General features: G+C 46.3%; 1 protein-coding gene and 1 long non-coding RNA gene across 4 annotated transcripts in view; one reads left to right on the plus strand and one right to left on the minus strand.

The window, feature by feature from the left end:
* LOC146772932 (uncharacterized) overlaps positions 1–12,954 on the minus strand; it is a 141,650-nt gene extending 128,696 nt beyond the window's left edge. The window contains exon 1 of one of the 2 annotated variants that reach the window (XR_014972143.1): positions 12,869–12,954. This is a non-coding gene — a long non-coding RNA (uncharacterized LOC146772932). The remainder of the gene's footprint in view (positions 1–12,868) is intronic. The other variant, XR_014972144.1, reaches the window with a different exon arrangement.
* Positions 8,236–19,191, plus strand: part of LOC146772933 (uncharacterized) — a 53,624-nt gene continuing 42,668 nt past the window's right edge. Inside the window, exons 1-2 of one of the 2 annotated variants that reach the window (XM_085638227.1) lie at positions 8,236–8,744; positions 9,035–9,415. In XM_085638227.1, coding sequence (XP_085494353.1) covers positions 8,318–8,744; positions 9,035–9,415 — 808 coding nt within the window. In that variant the 5' untranslated portion in view covers positions 8,236–8,317. Of the gene's footprint in view, positions 8,745–9,034; positions 10,161–19,191 lie in introns of those variants that run through there. The other variant, XM_085638226.1, reaches the window with a different exon arrangement.

Consider the following 19,191-nt stretch of genomic DNA (forward strand, 5'->3'; position numbering starts at 1 on the left):
TCTATTAGGTCCAATTCACTTCTTTTGGTTTCATTCAGCCATCTAGTTACCCATTGCATTTGTGCCACCAAATAATACAGCTCGAAGTCCGGTGCCCCAGGCCTCCATCATCTGGAAGACATATCAGGATGTCAAGGGACACTCTATGAGGGCCACCATCCCAAATTAGTTTACAGAGCAGGACATCTATTTGTTTGAGAAGGTATCCCAACTAGGAGGTTTGTAAAATAATGTAACAAGCAGGGGAGCATCACCATTTTGGATATTGATATTCGGGCCATAATGATAATCGCAGGGATCTCCAAAAAGTGACACCCTCAGGTTTCCCTCACATTGATAGGCCAGGCTATGGTACAACTGAGTACTCTTATATTTAAAGGTTGTGGGTGACCATATAAGTCCCAGAGGAAGGCGTGGTGGTTGGGGAGCTCCCTGAGTACAGAGGAACATACATGTTTTGGTTAGGTCTGGGCAGAGTTCATGGAGTTCAGCTACGTGGAACTCTGCAAAATGGTCAAAAAACTCTGCTGCGTTACATGGAATTACGCAAGTGGCAGAGAGCATTAGGTCATTCCGTTCTCGCTGATTTTTAGTGCCGGGTGCTTGTCCCATGCTGGAAAATCAGTGCAAACTGCATCATGGGTAGTGCAAGAGGGAGCTGTTTCTTTCTGGCTCTCGAGTAAATTTTCTACTTGTGAAGAAGCTTCCTCAATGCAAACGAATGGTTTCTCAACACAAGTAGTTGCGACCATCACCAACCAACCGCATTGAGAAATCTCGCTGGGAAGTGGTCTAGTGTTGGGTTTTCTCACTCACAACTTAATGATGGTGAGCGCGAGTGGGGACAAAACTCTGCTCCGCTTTGTGGAGCGGAGTTTTTCGCAACTCTTCATGCTTCACAGAGTGTGGAAATCTCAGCAAACTCTGCAAATGAAGCGAAGTTCACCGCCCAGGCCTCTATTTGGTTCAATTGACTCATAGGCCTGAAAGCATCCCGAATTCCTCAAAGCGGCAGATCACACTGTGTTCCCCAATAGGGCCATCTGACAAGTAAAGAAGGAGGTCATTCGCATAAAGCAACATAATATGTTCATGGTCCTCTACAGTTATACCATTACCTCTACACTCCCTTCGAAACAGTTCTGCCAGGATCTCAAGAATCAGAGCGAATAGTTGGGGAGATAGAGCAGCCCTGAATATGTCATACATGGTGGAGATCATGGAGCCAGTCTTAATTGAGGCCATTGGTCCAGAATAAAGTTGGGTAACCCATTTAATCTAGTCCTCTCCCATTCCCATCTTAAGCATGACCTTCAATAGGAAGTCCCGCCGTATCGAGTCAAAGGACTTACTTCTCAAGGTCCATCAATATGAGCATCACCGCTGGCAATGCCTGTACCTCTGGGTGGTAAGAACATGATACAACCTTCTGAAGTTGAGGGAGGTCTACATTTCGGTATGAAACAGTTTTGACCTCTATGGACCAGAACATGCATATGGGGGAGGGGTCTACATGCAAACATTATACTCCGGATCTTGAAGTCCATGTTGAGCATGTACAGTGGGTGAAACACACAGGTGGGTGCACCAAGACTTTGGTTTTGGGGAGGGGGCCACAGCTGCACTCTTCATGGAGTTGGGTGGATGCCTTGCCTTCATGGATTAGGCATAGAGCGCCTCCAGTTTTATGGCTAGTGCACCTACGAAACCAGGGAAAAACTCCCCTTGTAGTCCGTCGGGCACTGAGTCTTGCCAGTGGCAATTTCCTTAATGGTGTTTCGTATTTCTTGGACTTTTACCCATCCCCCAACAGTCTCCCGTCCCCCATGTGGTAGTGTTGGGAGGGGCCGAGGGTCCAGGAACCTATCCTTCAAGCTTTCCGACAGTGCCTCAGGACAGCAATAGAGAGCCTCGTAGTATTTGCGAAACTCATCATTGATGGCCCCCCAGGAAAATATATGTGCCCCTGTAACAGACGTTAAGTGTGTAATATGTGTGCCTCTTAGTTCAGGGAGAATGACCCACGCCAGTAGCCTCCCAGATTTAACCTCTTCATTGTGGGCTCCAGCTATGTAGTTTTAATAATTGTGGCATCTCAATCGTTCTAAGACAGTATTGTAACATTCTTTTGTTTAAATAGCTGTCAATGAGTATCGGGGTCCTGTCCCAAGCTATTGTCCAGTGTATGAAGTGTGACACCTAGCATGTGTAGTTCTTCATTACATTTAGTTTTCTACAAATACAAATACCTACTGACTGGCCCATTCAGTGGCCACAATCTACAGCCATGAAGGCATCCCATTCTATAAGGGCAGACAATGCTGAGCCTTGATTGCTAGTGAAATACTCTGCAATGGTGGTGTGAACTGATTCCCTATAGCAGGCGTTCTCTTATGCCACCACTTGGAGTCACCACGAGGGAATCACCGGGCTATAATCTATTGGTTAAAATCTTAGAAGTAGGGGACTGTAGGCAGAAAGGGTTTGTCCCAGATATCAGATACTCAGTAAAGGTCTCATGTTGGCTCAACCTCTCCAAAGCGCAAGAGTTTGTCCAGTCTAGTTGGAGGGCATAAATGTGGGAATAGTAAGAGTAGTTGTGCTGTATACCGTGTTGAGTGTGACAAATGTCTTTTAGTTCCAAGTGCTGTAACCACTCTCGGAAGGTTGCCGCTAATCTATGAACCGGTGCTCCGGGTAGGGGGGTGTGACGCAATCCAGGAGTAGATCTGTGACACAATTAAAGTCCCCACCCACTAATTGCCCCAAAGTAGCTGACAGTGGATGGAGGAATGCCAACTGGTTTTGGTTAGGTGTGTAAATACTCCCCAATGTCACCTCTTTTCCCAGTAACCTGCCCTTTATCAGGACATACGACCCCTCCTTATAACTAATGATTGTATAATTTTAAAAGGGGTCCCAGATCCCACCCATACCAGTGCCCCCATCGCATAAGCAGATTAAGAGCTCGCATATAATTGGTCATGCCACCAAAAGTGTAGGCGTTCTACCTCTACCTCCGTGAGATGGGTCTCCTGTAACATGGCAATGTGTACTCCCCTGCGTCTAAGATATCTATAAATATAGTGTTTCTTAGCTGCAGATCCCCTCCCCCAGGACATCCAAATCATACAGGTAAGACCGGAGTTCCTATTAGCCATTTAATTAGTATTACCATTAATGTCGACCAGACACTTCCAAGCCAACCCTAAATCCACCTTTCCCAGCCAACCAGACCATGCCCCAGAGACAAACAATAACAGGTGCTCCAAAAGCGAATTCTCAGTTCAAAGGGCAGATCAACAACTGCTCTCCATCCAAACTCATTCAATAAACAAAGTCATTAGTGAGGCTTCAACTGACTTCTGGTCTTTTCCTGGGCCTGCGTCTGTTTTCTCCCATCTCCCGCTGAGTGCCCGCCGGGGTCGACCCCCTCCTGTAAGCAACCAGCAAATCCAGGCCGCCTGAGGTTCCTCATACAAGTGGGTCTTACCGTCTAATAGAATCTTCAGTTTGGCTGGGAACATTAGAGAGTGTTGCAGGTCTTCATCAATCAGAGCTTTTTTCACTTCTATGAAGGAGGCATTCCTGCCAGGGTACTGGATTATCTAACCCTTGGCTCCCCCATGTCCATCAGGCGTATCGTTGGTGCGTGTGATATCTACAAGGGGGTCAGTCGAGAGTGAGCGGGTCTTTTAAATGAGCTGAATGACAGTCAGCGACATTTCTCTGCCCTCAGGTTCCTCATAGCGATGCACCGATGTGTGCACTGGATGGGCAGATTTGATGTCTCGGTGCCTTTTGTCAGTCTACTCAGTGTCTCTAAGCTGCTCCCCAGAATCATGCTCCACTTAGGGGCCCCTCGCCAGTGGGAGGTATCGGTATCACTCTTCCAGGTCCCACAGAGGTCAACACATCAGCCCGTTTGCCCTCACTTGAACGTGGGCACTCACAGGCTTTGGAGCGCGAGGGAGCATAGATTCTTGGCCACACACAAGGACCTGGTCCTCATTCGGCGTGTGAGGTGAGGTCGAGGGACAGCTGTGTATGGGAGTGACCACATCTGACATTTCTTTACTCATTGAGCAGCATTACGGCTGTTTGTTTAAGGTGCTTCTCTTTATAGGGAATAGCTCTGCAAAGCCATTTCCTGGGCAACGGTCACCGTTGGTGTGCTTCGTTTAAGGAATGGTAATTAGGTGTTGACAGGATTATTACAAAGTGTTTGTTTGGGGGAAAAATAAAACAGGCATTAAAATAATAATATAAATCAGGAAGAATTAGATAGAAGAATTGTATCTAAAGAGATGCAAGTGGCAATCCAAAAATCTGTGCAAGGAGGGGTCAGCTTGACGCTGATCAAGATCATTATCCTAGAGACGATGGAGGGATAGCAAAAAGCAAAACAGGTGAGGATCTAGATGAGTGTATATTAGATTTATAGTATAAGGATTGGCTAGATGATGGAGTGAGTTGAGTGTCAGAGGTAAGGTGAAAGATACAGTGGTTGATCCTTTTGGTGAAAAGTTAAATCCAAAGGATAATCAGGCACCCAAGAGGGAAGGAATGGTGACCATTGGACCACGTTTCAGATTATATAAAAGTAAGATTGAGTACGATGAGAGAAATGTGATGCAGACAGAGTATTCCCGGTCTGTAATTGATGAGAAGGTGTCTTTGACACCGAATTTGGATCCAGAACTCATAATATATTTATTCTAAATGGGTAAGGGTCCAAGAAAGGGATTAGGAAAGTTCCTGACGCAATGTCAAGATAAAGTACTTGACATCCTTGGCCCATTGGCCAAGATCTTTAATGCCATGGAAGAGGCTTTATGAAAAGGATTAGACCTAGATTTGACCCTGTTACATGGGTGGTGCTAGTGGACTATTTGCTTCTTGGGGAAACGCAAATGCAGACCTTTCAGCCGAAAGACAAAAAATAGTGCTTATGCGAATGAATCCCAAACTGAGTGGTTTAGCAAAAAAGGAATTTAGTAAAGATGGCAGTGGCTGGCTTTTTGGAAATGGGAGATGAAGTCTTTGTCTAAATATATTTGCACCATCACAAGTTTGGCTAAAACACCATACTCTATGCGTAGAGTTTTTTCGGATAGTAGTTTTTATGGAAGGGCTGGTAGGAGAGGAAAATCTACCGGTTGGGCAGATTTTAGAACCCAGTATCAGAACCAAGGAACTGGATACTACAATAGAAACCAAGGAGGTTCCCAATTTTACCCCCAAAGAGGGAGAGGTCGAGTGCACACAAGCAGAGGAAGGGTTCAGAATCCCAGACATGGTCAAAAGCAATCTGAGCATGACAATTATTTCTAGTTCTACCCCAACAGGTGTAGAAGGAAGATTAAGATTCTTCAAAAACAATTGTAAAGCAGTGCCATTAGATGTTTCGGTCTTAAGGACTAAAGAAGGGTATCTAATAGAGTTTGAAGCAGAACCTGTGCAGTTGAGAGAGACAAACTAATTGGTATTTTAAAAAGAGTTGGAACAAATAGTACAGGAGGGGGTATTACAAATGTTGAGAAAGGATGCGGTGGTGAAAGTAGAAGAGCAGGAAAAGGGTTTTGTAAGTACTTTATTTTGGTATAATAAAAGCAGAAGGGATGAAGGCAGGTAATACATTTCAGAGATTTGAATCAGTTTGTGATGCATCATCATTTCAAGATGGAAGGTATACATCTTTAACAAGGTTTGATTCAAGATCAGGATCGGATGGTGAAGTTAGATCTCAGGGATGCTTACTTCACAATACCGGTAGCAAAGGAGAGTCAGAGTTATCTGCAGTTCAGGTGGAAAGGCCAACTGTATCAGTTTCAGAGTCTACCATCGGGCTAACGTCAGACCATTGGTGCTTCATCAAAGAGATGAGGCCATTGGTTGGTTTTCTCTGGGAGGGAGTAGTAAGAATGATCATCTATCTTGGATGATATCTTGATAATGAATCAGGATATGGAGAATTTGAAAGAGCAGTTGATTATGGTGAAGAGTTTGTTGGAGGACTTGGAGATTTGTAGTAAATCAGGAAAAGTCTGTTTTAACTCAAATGCAGAATCTGGAACTCTTGGAGTTCGTAGTGGACACAGTGTTGTGTCATTTAGAACTTCCAGATAGGAAAGGGAAGAAAATAAGGCAAGAGGTGCAGGTGCTAATGAAAAAACAGAAAGAGTTGGCTCTAGTGATTGGGCTGCTGTCTTTGTCAATACAGGCGGTTTTTCCAGGGCTTCTGTATTACAGGGCCTTACAGCATTTTAAGCCTTCAGGTCTACCAAGAGGTTTGTGCTATGGAGACTTGTTGTCTCTATCTGTGTAAGTAAGATAGGAGTTGCTTTGGTGGAAGGAGAATCTGGAGGCTTGGAATGGTTGAGCAACTTTTGGCATAAAGCCAGATTTTGTATTGGACATTGATGCAAGCAACTTGGGTTGGGGTGCAACTTGTTTGTGTCAGGAGACCGGGGGGGGGTTGGACTCTGTTAGAAAGGGAGAGACACATATATTGCTTGGAGATGCAAACAGGTTTGTGTGCTTTGCAGAGTTTCAGAACAGACTTGAGAGGGAAATCTGTGTTTTTGAAAATGGACAATATGGCGGCTGTGGCATACTTAAACAGGATAGGAGGAAGCAGGTCCAAAGAACTAGAACTAGAGTTAGCAAAAGAATTGTGGGAATTTTTCTTGGAACACAATATAGACTTAAAGGTGGAATATTTGCCAAGTGTTCAGAATGTCATAGCAGATTGGAATTCACGAAATGTGATAGATTGCAGCGATTGGAAGTTACGAGACAATGTTTTTCAGGCTATGATAGAGGTGATGGGTCCTTTGGAAGTGGAACTCTTTGCTTCCAGGCTAATCTTTCAGTTACCAAATTATATCAGTTGGAAACCAGATCCTGGGACAATGGCAGTGGATGTGTTTATGCAGAGTTTGAAGGGAATGAGGGATTAAGCATTTCCTCCATTTTCAATTATTCAGTGAGTACAGGTGAGGTGGCAGAAGTGTTGAATAGTATTGGTTACACTGACAGTGATGGAAATGGTAGTGGAGGACCCAATTTTAATAATGTCTTGTAAAGGACGTTTGTCAAGCGTACGAGGCAAGGAACATCCGTTGGTGGAGTCTGGTTCTCTCAACCTTCTAGTATGGAGGATATCAGGTGATCTGGAGGTCTCAGAATTTTCGGTATCAGCTGGAAAATTGCTTGAATCTTGGGTTCCGGGTACAAAGAAAAAGGTATAGAGGAGCGTTGAAGGTACGGTTATGTTTCTGCGTGGAAATTGATTTGGATCCCGTAAAGGCAAATGATGTTCAAGTAGCAAATACCCTAGTAGGGTTGTTTGATAAAGGTATGTCGTATAGAACAGTGAGTTGTTACAGATCAGCAGTGGCAGCTGATCATTCACTTTAACAGGGTATATCAATCGCTAAAAGACCTTTGGTATGTAGAGTGATGCAAGGGATTTGGTTGAGGAGGCCACCAAATCTGAAGTATCAGACCTTATGGAACATAGATTTGGTTCCTAAATTATTTGAGAGTTGGCTAGTCAACAGATATTCAGAGGTGTGAGAACTCTCGTAAAAGTTGGCTACATTACTTTGTCTCATTTCTTTCTGTAGAGTATCGAATGTGAGGGCTCTGGAAGTTTTGCATAGGTTTGTCAACCAAATGGTGTGGTATTTGAGGTGGACTAAAAACATGTCTGGGGCTATTTTTATCCAATTTTTGATGACTCACCTAATTTGTGCATGGTGAGGTGTTTAAAGGATATGAGATTAGGATGTTGGAAAAGAGGGTTGCAGGAGTTGAACAACTGCTAATATCCTATGTGCAGCCTTTTATATCTGTATCACATGCTACAATTGCAAGATTGGCGAAAGCTACTATGAAAGAAGCATGTGTGGATGTGTCAAAGTTTCTAGCTCATTCAGGGTCATATGTAGGTAACCTAGAAATACCGATTCCTAAATACCGAATTTTACCGAATCGGTATTTAGAAATCGGTATTTCCTATGTACCTAATTATTCTGTAAATTTTACCAAATAGGTAAAAATCGGTAAATATTTACCGATTCTACAATACCGACCGGTGTTTCTGAACCGGTATTTATCGGTATTTACCGAATCGGTAATTCAAATAAACAGCAATTGAGGAATCAGCCAATCCTGTGCAAACCCCACCCCACCCAACCAGGAAGTGGCCACACCCAGGCAGGTGCACACAATCAGCAGACTCTGGAGAGGCTGGGAGTGCAGAGGAGAGCAACAGAGCCAGTGCCTGAACTTGCACAAGAAATCTGACACAATGGCCAGCCAGGACACAGAAAGAGATGGAGGGAAAAGGAAGAGGAACCTCAAATTCAGTCCAAAGGAACTGCAGGTACTTGTGGAGGAGGTAGTGAGGCAGCACACTAAGCTTTTTGGAAAGCAGTCCCTGCAAGTGGCAGAATCAGAAAAAAGAAGGATCTGGCTTGGAATCCAGGCGCAGGTAAATGCCATAGGAGTGACCCCCCGGGACATTGATGTGCTGAAGAAGCGGTGGTACTACATCCGTATCATCACAAAGAGGAAGATGGCTGATCTGAAGAAACAGGCCAGCCAGACAGGAGGAGGAAGGAACAGGGCACCTGCCCTGACTGAACTTGAGGAGCTCGTGGAGTCCACGATTGAGCCCAAAAGTGTCGTTGGGATTGGGGATGCAGACAGCTCTGCCAGAGCTGCTACCAAACAAGGTAAGACGCATGCACAGCATTGTGCCCCCCCTTCCCCTATCCCAAATCCCCAATTGGGCAATGTGAATCCCACTCCATTACAGGTGTTTGTGCAGACCAGCAATGCATTATGGGAGATGTAGTCATTGAAACCCCTATCATGACAAGAATCGCACAGAACAACAAGGCATGTGACACACATCAGCGATAAGCAGGCAGAGGATAATGAGATAGTGTTGCAGAAATGTATTATGATGTTAGCAATGCAGGGCTGCAGGTACACTGAGCTGATGTTAAATTTCTGTCCACAGGCGATACTTCGCGCAGGACTGCTCAGGAGAAGGGAGAGAGGGCACCCCGGAAGGACAGCACAGAGAAGGCCAACACGAGTGCTGGGCAGACAACAGCACCACAGCCAGCCTCACCACCCCAGCCAGCCTCGCCACCACATCCAGCCTCGCCACTCCTGCTGCCTTCACCCGCATCAACACCACCTGCATTGGTCAGGTCTAGGAGGCGTGCTGTTGCCAGACTGCATGTGTCAGAGTCCTCATCAGAAGACTCGAGGGGGGAGGAAACATCCACTGTGTCACTGGATGGTAGCAATGCCGGTTTGCCGTCCGCCTCTGAGGGAGCACACACAGATGCCAGACGCCGCCGCAGGGCTCGGGTGAGCAGTCCACCTCCACAGGGTGAGAGCCATGGTGTATTCTTAGGGCTGGAGGCAACCATGGTCAAGGTGCAGCGCCTACAAGGCAAGGCAATCCAGTCAGTACAGCGCCAAATGAAGGGCCTCAATGACACAATGGGCAACATTGACAGGGGCATAAGCTCAATGGCTGAGGGCATGAGGGAGATGGCTGCGGGCATGCGGGACACGTCCCAGTCCGTGATGCTGCTGTGCACTAAAATGGATGAGGACAGAGCTACACGGCGAAGGGAGAGGCAGAAAATTGATCACCACACAAGGGCAGTGAACCGCCTAGCAACTGCCACTTCTCTGCTCTGCAGGCGCTCCGTGGCAATGCAGGAGGGGCTTGCGCACTGCAGCAATGATGTTTCAAGGGGGCTGGTGAAGGTGACCAGTGCACTTGAGGTGCTGCTTACAAGCCAGTCTGCCACAACTGGTGCTGTGGATGCTGGGGACAGCGAGGACACCACCAGTAGGAGCAGCATTACCCCCCCTGTCACAGACACACGGAGGCACAGCAGACGGCATGGGGCTGCCAGTGGTCCCACAGCCAGTGAGGACACTCAATCACTGGCATCCCGAACTGTAGTGCGTGGGAGCAGACGCTGATGCAGCACACACTTACAGGACACAGTTGGGTGAAGTAACCCTTGACTTCCAACTATGGATGTCACCAATTTTATAGGCCAGTTTTGGCGTTGTGTTGTGGCGTAGTGCCGGCTAATTAAAACTACGTCATTGCATCCAATTACTGGCTGTGTCCCCTTACTTACTTAGAAATAGTTGCATGTGATCTCTGCCCTTCTCTCGCTCCCATCTGTTGCTGCTGCCACTCCTGCTGCATTGGGCTCTGGCTGTGCAAACTCATCATCATTGTCCTCAAAATCAGTTATTTCCACCTCTGTACCTGTCTTTGTGGCAAGATTGTGCAGCATTGCACAAGTGGCAATGATCTTGCAGCAGATGATGGGTGTGTACTGGCGTGCACCTCCGCTTTTGTGAAGGCAGCGGAACCTGCTTTTCAATAGTCCAAACGTGTGCTCCACCACGTTGCGTGTTGATTTGTGTGCCACATTATATCGTCTCTGACTCAGGGTTGATGGCTGTAGGTAGGGAGTGAGGATGAATGACCGCACGGCATATGCACTATCGCCTAGGTGAGTAAGAAAGTACCATTAGTCACATACATCAATACACATTCATATGCGGTAGGTATTAGGGAGTGTCACAGTGATATACCTAGCAGGTATCCTTCTCCAAATTCTCCCGCAACCAGGCATGTGTAGATCCCACTGTTCTGGAAGATGTAGGAGTCGTGGGTGCTCCCAGGAAACTTAGCTACGATATCAGTGATTATGTTGCCTGCATCGCAGATTACCTGCACATTTATGGAGTGGGTGGACTTTCTGTTCCTGTAGATATACTCAGTGGCTGCTGGTGGGCAGATTGGAATGTGTGTGCCATCAATACAGCCTATGACATGCGGGAACTGTGCCATCTGGTAAAAGTCGGCCTTTGTTTTCATCAGTTCAGCCTGTGTGTTTGGGAAGCTAATGTAGTGTTGCATTCTCTGCATCATGGCATCCAGGAACTTTCTGAAGAAACGGGATAGGCAACTCTGGGATACCCCGCCTACCGCAGCTATCACCCCCTGGTAACTGCCAGATGCGAGTAGATGTAGGCTACAGAGCACCTGCACATGTGGTGGTATGGCATGCGCCCTTGTTGTTGGATGGTCCAGGAGTGGGTGCAGGTCCCTTATCAGGTCCATGATGGTTTGGGGGTGTAGCCTGTACCTTTCATGTATCTCAGCCTCAGTCTGTTGAAAGAGTGTGATGCGCTGTCTGTAAATGCGCTCCTCCCGTCTCCAAATCCTCAGACCTGCTGCCTGTAGACGTAGGCGCCTTGCAATCACATACAGAACCGCCATGGTGTTCACGCTGTTGCATTTTGGGATTGCTTATATGCACTGTGGCTGATTACCACCTGCTTTCACTCAGTGTTAATTACCGACTCTTAAATACCGAATTTCATGGAATTCGGTAATAACGATTTTACCTACATCTCTTTTCTCGTTTTACCATTTCATATTTACCGATTCGGTAAATATGAATTCGGTAATTATGAATCGGTAATTTAGAATTCGGTAAAGATGAATCGGTATTTACCGATTCATAATTACCGAATCCTTCTTTTTGGACTCCTACATCTCAATTGGCTAAATACCGGTCGGTAACGGGATATTTACCGAATTTCGGCCGTTACCGACCGGTATTTAGCTACCGACATATGGCCCTCAGCGAGGGGATCTATGGCGAGTAATGTTTGCATGTTGGATGGTTGCTGGGAGATATTTTGAAAGCAGCTGGTTGGTCTTCTGCAAACACATTAAGAAGGTTTTATTTTAAATCTGTAGATCGTGTTTCAAAATGTGTTCTGAAAGAATTGAACATGCATAATGATAGCTACCTGTCTTGACATTAAATGATGATTCTTGGAGGTTTACTGAATAAAGAATCCAGATTTTATTAAAGACAAGGAGGCTTGCACTATGCCACACACCCTTCCCTTGTGAAGAGGTTGAGGTCAGCGTTTGACAATTTTGTACAAATTGCTGTTATGAGATTCTGTGTATATTGTTGTTATAGAACATTTAATCAGACCCTCGAACATTTTACAATTTCGCGATTCACAAAATAATCGCGAAATCGGCAGATTAGCGCGATGGCTGCGATATTTGCTGATTTGGCCGTTAAAAAGGGTCTTCCTGAAAAAAGGTAATAATGAAGGCTTCTTATTGGTTGCACAAGGCGCACATATCTCTAGGTGTCGCCGTACAGCCGTAAAATAGCTGCTTCCTAATGGGCTGAATTCCATTGCTAACTTTTGCAAATCTTCTCTGTCTTCAACTAGGGTGGTGACGGTCCCACCTCCACTCCACCCTCCGGCAGCCAACCTGCTGTATCAGCACTTTTCTTTGACAGGAAATGTTTAATGAAAGTGCTTCTGCTGACTTGATGGGAGCACTTACGTCAAAAAGCTAATGCTCAGCAGACTGACTTGTTATTGTGTCACACGGCAGCTTATTTTTGGTTCAGCAAAACAAAACCTGCAAGTGGGGGGTCCAGAGAAAAAAAAAATCGAGAGTTTCCTCCCGGCAAGTGGAACCTATTGATGACTTTTCACCCTGTGGCTGCCAAGCTTTGCTCGCCATTCCCACGCAGGAAATGTCGGAGGGTTCTACTTAAATTCAGTTGTGGCATGAGTGCTAGACGCTGAGTACTCGAAGGTTGGAAGCGCATGGAAAGCTTTTAAATATTGCTCTTAATATTGGCGAACATCTTTTAAGTTAATTATTGTGGATATTGCTTTTAAAATCGTTTTGATCTAAAACGCTGTGGATATTGCTTTTAAACTTTATTTACTTGTTTTCACATTGCCACTTTGCACTCACCTGCCCCTTGTCAGCCTGTCCCCGTTCCGCCACGGCTGTTGTGCCGATTGTTGCGGAGGGACGTGGCTCCTCCCCCCTCCTCCCTCGTGCATTTCCGGGGGCGAGATTGGGGATATTAGCAGCAAACAGAGGACTCGCGCGCTGCAGTTGTGGCATGAGCGCTAGTAGCTGAGTACTCGAAGGTTGGAAGCGCATGGAAAGCTTTTAAATATTGCTCTTAATATTGGCGAACTTCTTTTAAGTTAATTATTGTGGATATTGCTTTTAAAATCGTATTGATCTAAAACGCTGTGGATATTGCCTTTAAACTTTATTTACTTGTTTTCACATTGCTACTTTGCACTCACCTGCCCCTTGTCAGCCCGTCCCCGTTCCGCCACGGCTGTTGTGCCGATTGTTGCGGAGGGACGTGGCTCCTCCCCCCTCCTCCCTCGTGCATTTCCGGGGGCGGGATTGGGGATATAAGCACCATGCTTAAGCGAGCGCGCAGCGGACGCGCGCAGCGGGTATGCCGATGGCGCGCCGAAGGCGCGCTAAAGGCAAGCCCATCTGCGCCCGTCCGCGCTCGTTTAGCGACTAGCACTAGCCACGCTGCCCATGTTCACTCATCTCCTGGAATCGTTTGGCGGAGAGAGGAACATCTCAGCCTTGCCCGTGGAGGCTGTTCGAACCCCTCTGTTATAGATGTCTCCACGTTGGGGGGGAAAGAGGACCGACCATATGCATCTTGTGAGGCTTGCCCCTTCCGTATGGAGAAACATCTGGGAAAAGGGGACAAGAGTTTGGGTGGGGCAGGGGCACAATTGGTACCATCACAACTACAACCTTCTGTGGCACTGCAGGCTTGTATGATTAACTGCAGGTCTCTACCAAAGCACACAGATGACATTTGGCTCAATTTAGAAATTAATTCTTGGGATATCATGTTTCTAACTGAAACATGGCTAAAAGACAGTTCCAACCCAGACCTAGGACTGGCTATTCCTGAAGGCTATAGGATGGCCATAGCGAATAGGCCAACCAAGAGACGGGGGGGGGGGGGGCTTGCAGTGATTCTAAGGAAGGAATGGGAAATCTCCTCAAGAAGAATCAAGTTGGCCGGACCCATAGAGGTTATGTCTTTCTGTATTAGAGTGGCCCCTACTCTTTCGTATGCAGGTCTACTTGTCTATCGACCTCCTGACTCCCCTCCCTCGCACTGGCAGGAGCTTTTTGACACCATTGCAGATATATCTTTAAAATATACTAACTTTTTTGTCCTTGGGGACTTTAATGTCCATATGGACAAAGCAAACTGCCCGTCTGCCTCACTATTGTCAGATACTCTTTTAGGACTAAATTTGACTCAGAGGGTTTCTGCCCCTACACATGTTGCAGGTCATATATTCGACTTGATCTTTTCAAACGACCCCACTCTTAGGGTTATGGACCCTTTACCATTGACCTGGACTGACCATTTTTTGGTCCCTTTTATTTTAACAGGTCTGACAAAGACCAGTAACTCCAGTTCGGAATCTGAGGCAAGAAGAAATTGGAGGAAGGTTCGACCCGAGTCCACGGGATTAGAACTTCTGAATACGCTTCCTCTACTCACAGGAGACCCCGATCAAGATACATTCATCTTTGAAAAATGGATTACCACAGCCCTAGATAAAATAGCCCCCCTGAGCACTGTGAAATCAGCAAGGAAAAAACCTTCCGCCACCTGGTTTTCTTTAGAATTCCGGCAGGAGAAAAGCCTATGTAAGCGCTTAGAGCGGCTATGGCGGAAAAAGTATGATGCCAGGGCGAAAGAGACCTATAGAACGGCATTAAAAAGGTTCCACAAATTAAAACGCATTGCCCTGAAAGATTTTTTTGCGGGTCAAATAGAGGCGTCTGACAATTCCTCTAGAGAAGTCTTTAAGATTGTGAAAGGCTTCTTAAAACCACAAGTCTTGAAAAGTCAGATTGTCCCCTCAGTGAGCCTATGCGAAGAGCTGGCCACTTTCTTTCAGACAAAAATTCAAAACATTTACACATCTTTCCCTAAAACAACCACCTCACAGCCATTGGCTGAGATCGCTCCGACAATTCGGCATGCGGAGGACTGGTCTGAGTTTCGGCCGCTGAGCCTTGGTATTTCTCTATCAGAACTCTGTAAAGCTAAATCGGGCTCCCCTGCCGACCCCTGTCCACCAAAGTTTTTTAAAATCCTGGCCCCATGGCTGAACCCCATACTTAATTCTATTTGGAACTCTTCCTTAAAAATAGGCACCTACCCGGCCAAATGGAAAACCGCGTTTGTCCAGCCAATTCTGAAGAAAGAAGATGCAGACCCAGCAGATTTAAAGAACTTCAGGCCTATCTCACTCCTTCCAGTACCAGCTAAGATACTGGAGAAGGCAGTTCAAATTCAGCTGGCCGAATTCCTGGAATCTCATAAACTTCTTCACGACTCACAGTCAGGCTTCAGGGCAGGCTATAGTACCGAGACGGCCTTGCTAGAAGTGGCAGAATCTGTAAGGGAGACGATGGACCAAGGGAGCAGTGCGATGTTAGTGCTGCTGGATTTATCAGCAGCATTTGACACTGTGTCTCACCAGATCCTCCTAGAAAGACTGGCCGCACTGGGAGTGAGGGGAACCACCCTGAAATGGTTCCGCTCCTTTTTGGAGGGGCACTCCCAGAAAGTGCTCATTCGGCCGTATGTGTCCTCTTCTAGCCCTTTGATATCTGGAGTCCCGCAGGGCTCGGCTCTCAGCCTTTCCCTGTTTAATGTCTATTTGGCCCCTCTGGCCCCTATAATTGAACAACTAGGGGTGAAGGTCATCTCCTATGCTGATGACACTCAGCTTGTGTTTTCCTTTAGAGAACACTCGGAGACTGCATTCTCTAACTTTAGGAGATGCCTTCTAAAAGTGGCGTCCTGGATGACTGACAATTGTATGAAACTAAATGCTGAAAAAACAGAGATACTCTTTTTTAACCAACCTTCTCCCCCCAGATCAGAACTCTGGTGGCCTGCGGAACTGAACCCCCCTCCGGTACCGTCAACTTCAGCCAGAAACCTGGATTTAAATTTGATGCCAATCTTTCAGGCAAACCTCAGGTAGGCCAGGTTTCTGCTGCTTGCTTTTGGAAACTGAAAGCCCTGAGAAGATTCCTGAAGCTAATGCCAATTAGCTGTAGAAAATCAGTAGTCCATGCATTGGTCATCTCCCAGTTGGACTATGCCAATAGTCTTTATCTTGGGATGCCAGAGTATCTTGTCAGAAAGTTGCAGATTATACAAAATGCAGCAGCAAGACTCATTAGGAATGTCCCTTTTCGCCATCATATATCACCACATCTCCGGAGCCTTCATTGGCTACCTGTAAAGAGACGCATTGAATTTAAGGCACTATCTTTCGCCTTTACAGCATCCCGAGGCCTGGGGCCTACCTACCTTAAGAATAGACTCCAGAAATACCATCAAACTAGGACACTTCGCTCTAATCAACAGGAGTTACTGGCAATCCCACGCTTTAAGAAAGCAAGGATTGGCGGCAGGGCCTTTTCGTTAAGAACTACCACTCTATGGAATTCTATGCCAGAACACCTACGGAAATCCCCATCAGAACGGATTTTCAGGAAAAACCTGAAAACATGGCTGTTCAACCGGATTCAATTACTTTCAGTGCACCAACACCCTCTCTGCTCTTCTGAAAGCGCCGGGACACCTCCGTTGGAGGTAGCTGCGCGCTCTATAAATGTCAGTAATAATAATAACCGTTACAACAGAAGGCCACTCCATAGTGAATTTGCCACCAGCCAAAGCTTTCTAACAGCAAAGCAAGCTGAGGTTCTGCCATCAGAAACCACGTGTTTTGAAGCACAGCTTGGCCACGAAGATGCTGGCCACTCTATTACGAATATCTGAAGGCCATTTACTTCCACTTTACCCCGAGGCAATAACTGGGTGATACCCCGGTACACAGCTGTGGGGACAATATTTTTTCCATATGGGGCATTGATTCTGGCCTTGCAGTGACAAGATGCTCATTGCTTGACCTCATTTGGACAGTGACTTGTTTTGTCTGACTTCCCGCATCTCATCCAATGGAACTAATGTGGCTGGCAACTGAGTGCTCTCAGCTGATCACCTCTGAGGGTGCCACAGTGCATCCACACCTCCTCTCAGTGCCAACACTCTGAAAGTGTTGGTCTCAGCACAACACAAGTGGCTCCGGACGACTCCTTTAGATAGCGGTGAGGGAAATTAGGGGGTGGTGTGGCATGGTGAGCACTGTAGGAGATGGATGAGAAACTGTGGCTCAGCCCCTTCCCCCCACCAGTTTATATCGCTGTGCCTTTTTAGCTCTGTCCACTTACCTGATGTGTCAAGACTGAGACTACCAAAGACTGTTTCAGAATCCTCCCCCAAACTGAAACTCTTCTCCCGTTTTAAGTATGGGTGTACGTGTTCCAGCGTGCAGAGAGATGTAGGTTAATAACAAAAAACACAGGGCTTGCTAAATGTGACACTGGTGCCAGCAGGTTGGCAGCAGCTCTGTTTATCCCCTAATAAATGAACAGGAATAATTTAAACATGCAGAGATAAAAAAGAAATAGCCTTTTATGTCTAACCATGTGTTTATTGGAATGGCTTTAATAAATCTATGCACTTCAAATTAACAGAGAAAAATAAAACACTAAAAAAGGTAGGATCAAGTAAAAAATATATTCTGACAGCCACTCTTTTCATAATTTACCCAGCACATGGGGAAAGCAAACTGAGGTGCACCGAAATCTGCATATTTCAATAGTTCTCTGCATTTTTCTGTTACTTTTTGGGAAAATAAATGTATGTATTGTGGGCTCAGAGCCTGGTTTCTGTTCCAAGTTTTTTTTGTGTATGCCAACATGGGCTTGGCTAGCATTGGTGCAAAAGGTGCTGTGGCACTGGGCCTCAAAGCTCTGAGGGCCCACTGAGTCTTAACAATGCTGCATTGTACTACTTACTCCAACATCAGTCAAAGGAGCAATTGCTTGCACCAGGGCCCAAGGCCTCCTTGCTACACAAGTGTATGCAAGCAAGGATGGATATGTGCATTCTACCAAATACTTTGAATTAAAAGAGTTCCTTGACCTTTAGTACCACACTGGTCTGACTCTTTGGGTTCTTTCTGTGAGGAAGGAGCAAATCCATTTGAGTGCAGGTCCTTGGGTGCCGATCTCATGAAGTCTTTTGATGAGTATGTTTTGGAAGACTGGATCGAATGCCACTGAGAGGTTGAGTAAGATGAGAGCTGCTCCCAGGATAGCCGCAAACTTGTGCTTCCCTGGAGGCAGCGCTTTCCAGTGATATACGGAGCAGCTTTGTAGCAGACGCTCTTTGTTTCACTGTGCAGGTGGCAACTCGCCTGTACTTTTAATAGGGATTAGAGATCCCCTTGCAGGCGGGTGTAGTAAGTGGCCGCACCCACTGGCGAGGGGATGTCTGGGGGGTCCATGGGATCCCCTTTTCCCCCTACAGAGGGCTGCTCTCAGGGAGTGCACTGTTTACGGTGGCATTATGTCAGTGTGCCTCCAGAGAGCTTATTTGCCCCTGCGCCCACATCTGTAATACGGTTCGGGCTCAGAGGCAAAAGGAATCCCTCATTTGCATCTGACATGCCTCCATGCAAATAAGGGAACGCCCTCTGAAGGTAGCGCTGGCGCTTTTAGTGCGCCAGCGCTACCGATATTATAGCAGGGGACACACAAGTCTCTGCGGCCCCTTCTGTAACACCACAGTGCCCTGGGGGCATGAAAAGCTGGTGCAAATGCCTGTAGCGCCCCCGGGGCACTTTCGTAATAAGGCCCCAGGATGTTTAAAACCTAAGAGTATACATGTCGAACTTTTTAAATGCATGGCACCCTGACCTCTGGGCTGTCCAAGGCCTACTCTAGGAATGACATAGATCTATTAAGAAGGAAGGTTTGGGCCTGGCAAAAAGTTTATTTTGTCAGGTTGAAATAGCAGTTTAAAACTGCACATACAAAGGCTGCAATGGCAGGCCTGAGACATATATGTTTAAAGAGCAACTCAAGTGGGTGGCACAATCGGTTCTGCAGACCCACTGTTAGGATTTAATTTACAGGCCCAGGACACTTATAGTGGCACTTTACTAGGGGCTTATAAGTAAATTAAATATGATGATCGGGCATAAGCTAATGTTACCATGTTTAGAGAGAGCTCATACACTTTAGCATGGGTTAGCAGTGGTAAAGTGCATAAAGTCGTAAGGCCAGCAAAAACAAGATCACAAACAATTGAGGAGGAAGGCGAAACATTTGGGGAAAGACCACCCTAAGACTGA

The sequence above is a fragment of the Triturus cristatus genome, chromosome 12 (genome assembly GCF_964204655.1).
Source record: "Triturus cristatus chromosome 12, aTriCri1.1, whole genome shotgun sequence".
Classification (NCBI taxonomy): Eukaryota; Metazoa; Chordata; class Amphibia; order Caudata; family Salamandridae; genus Triturus; species Triturus cristatus.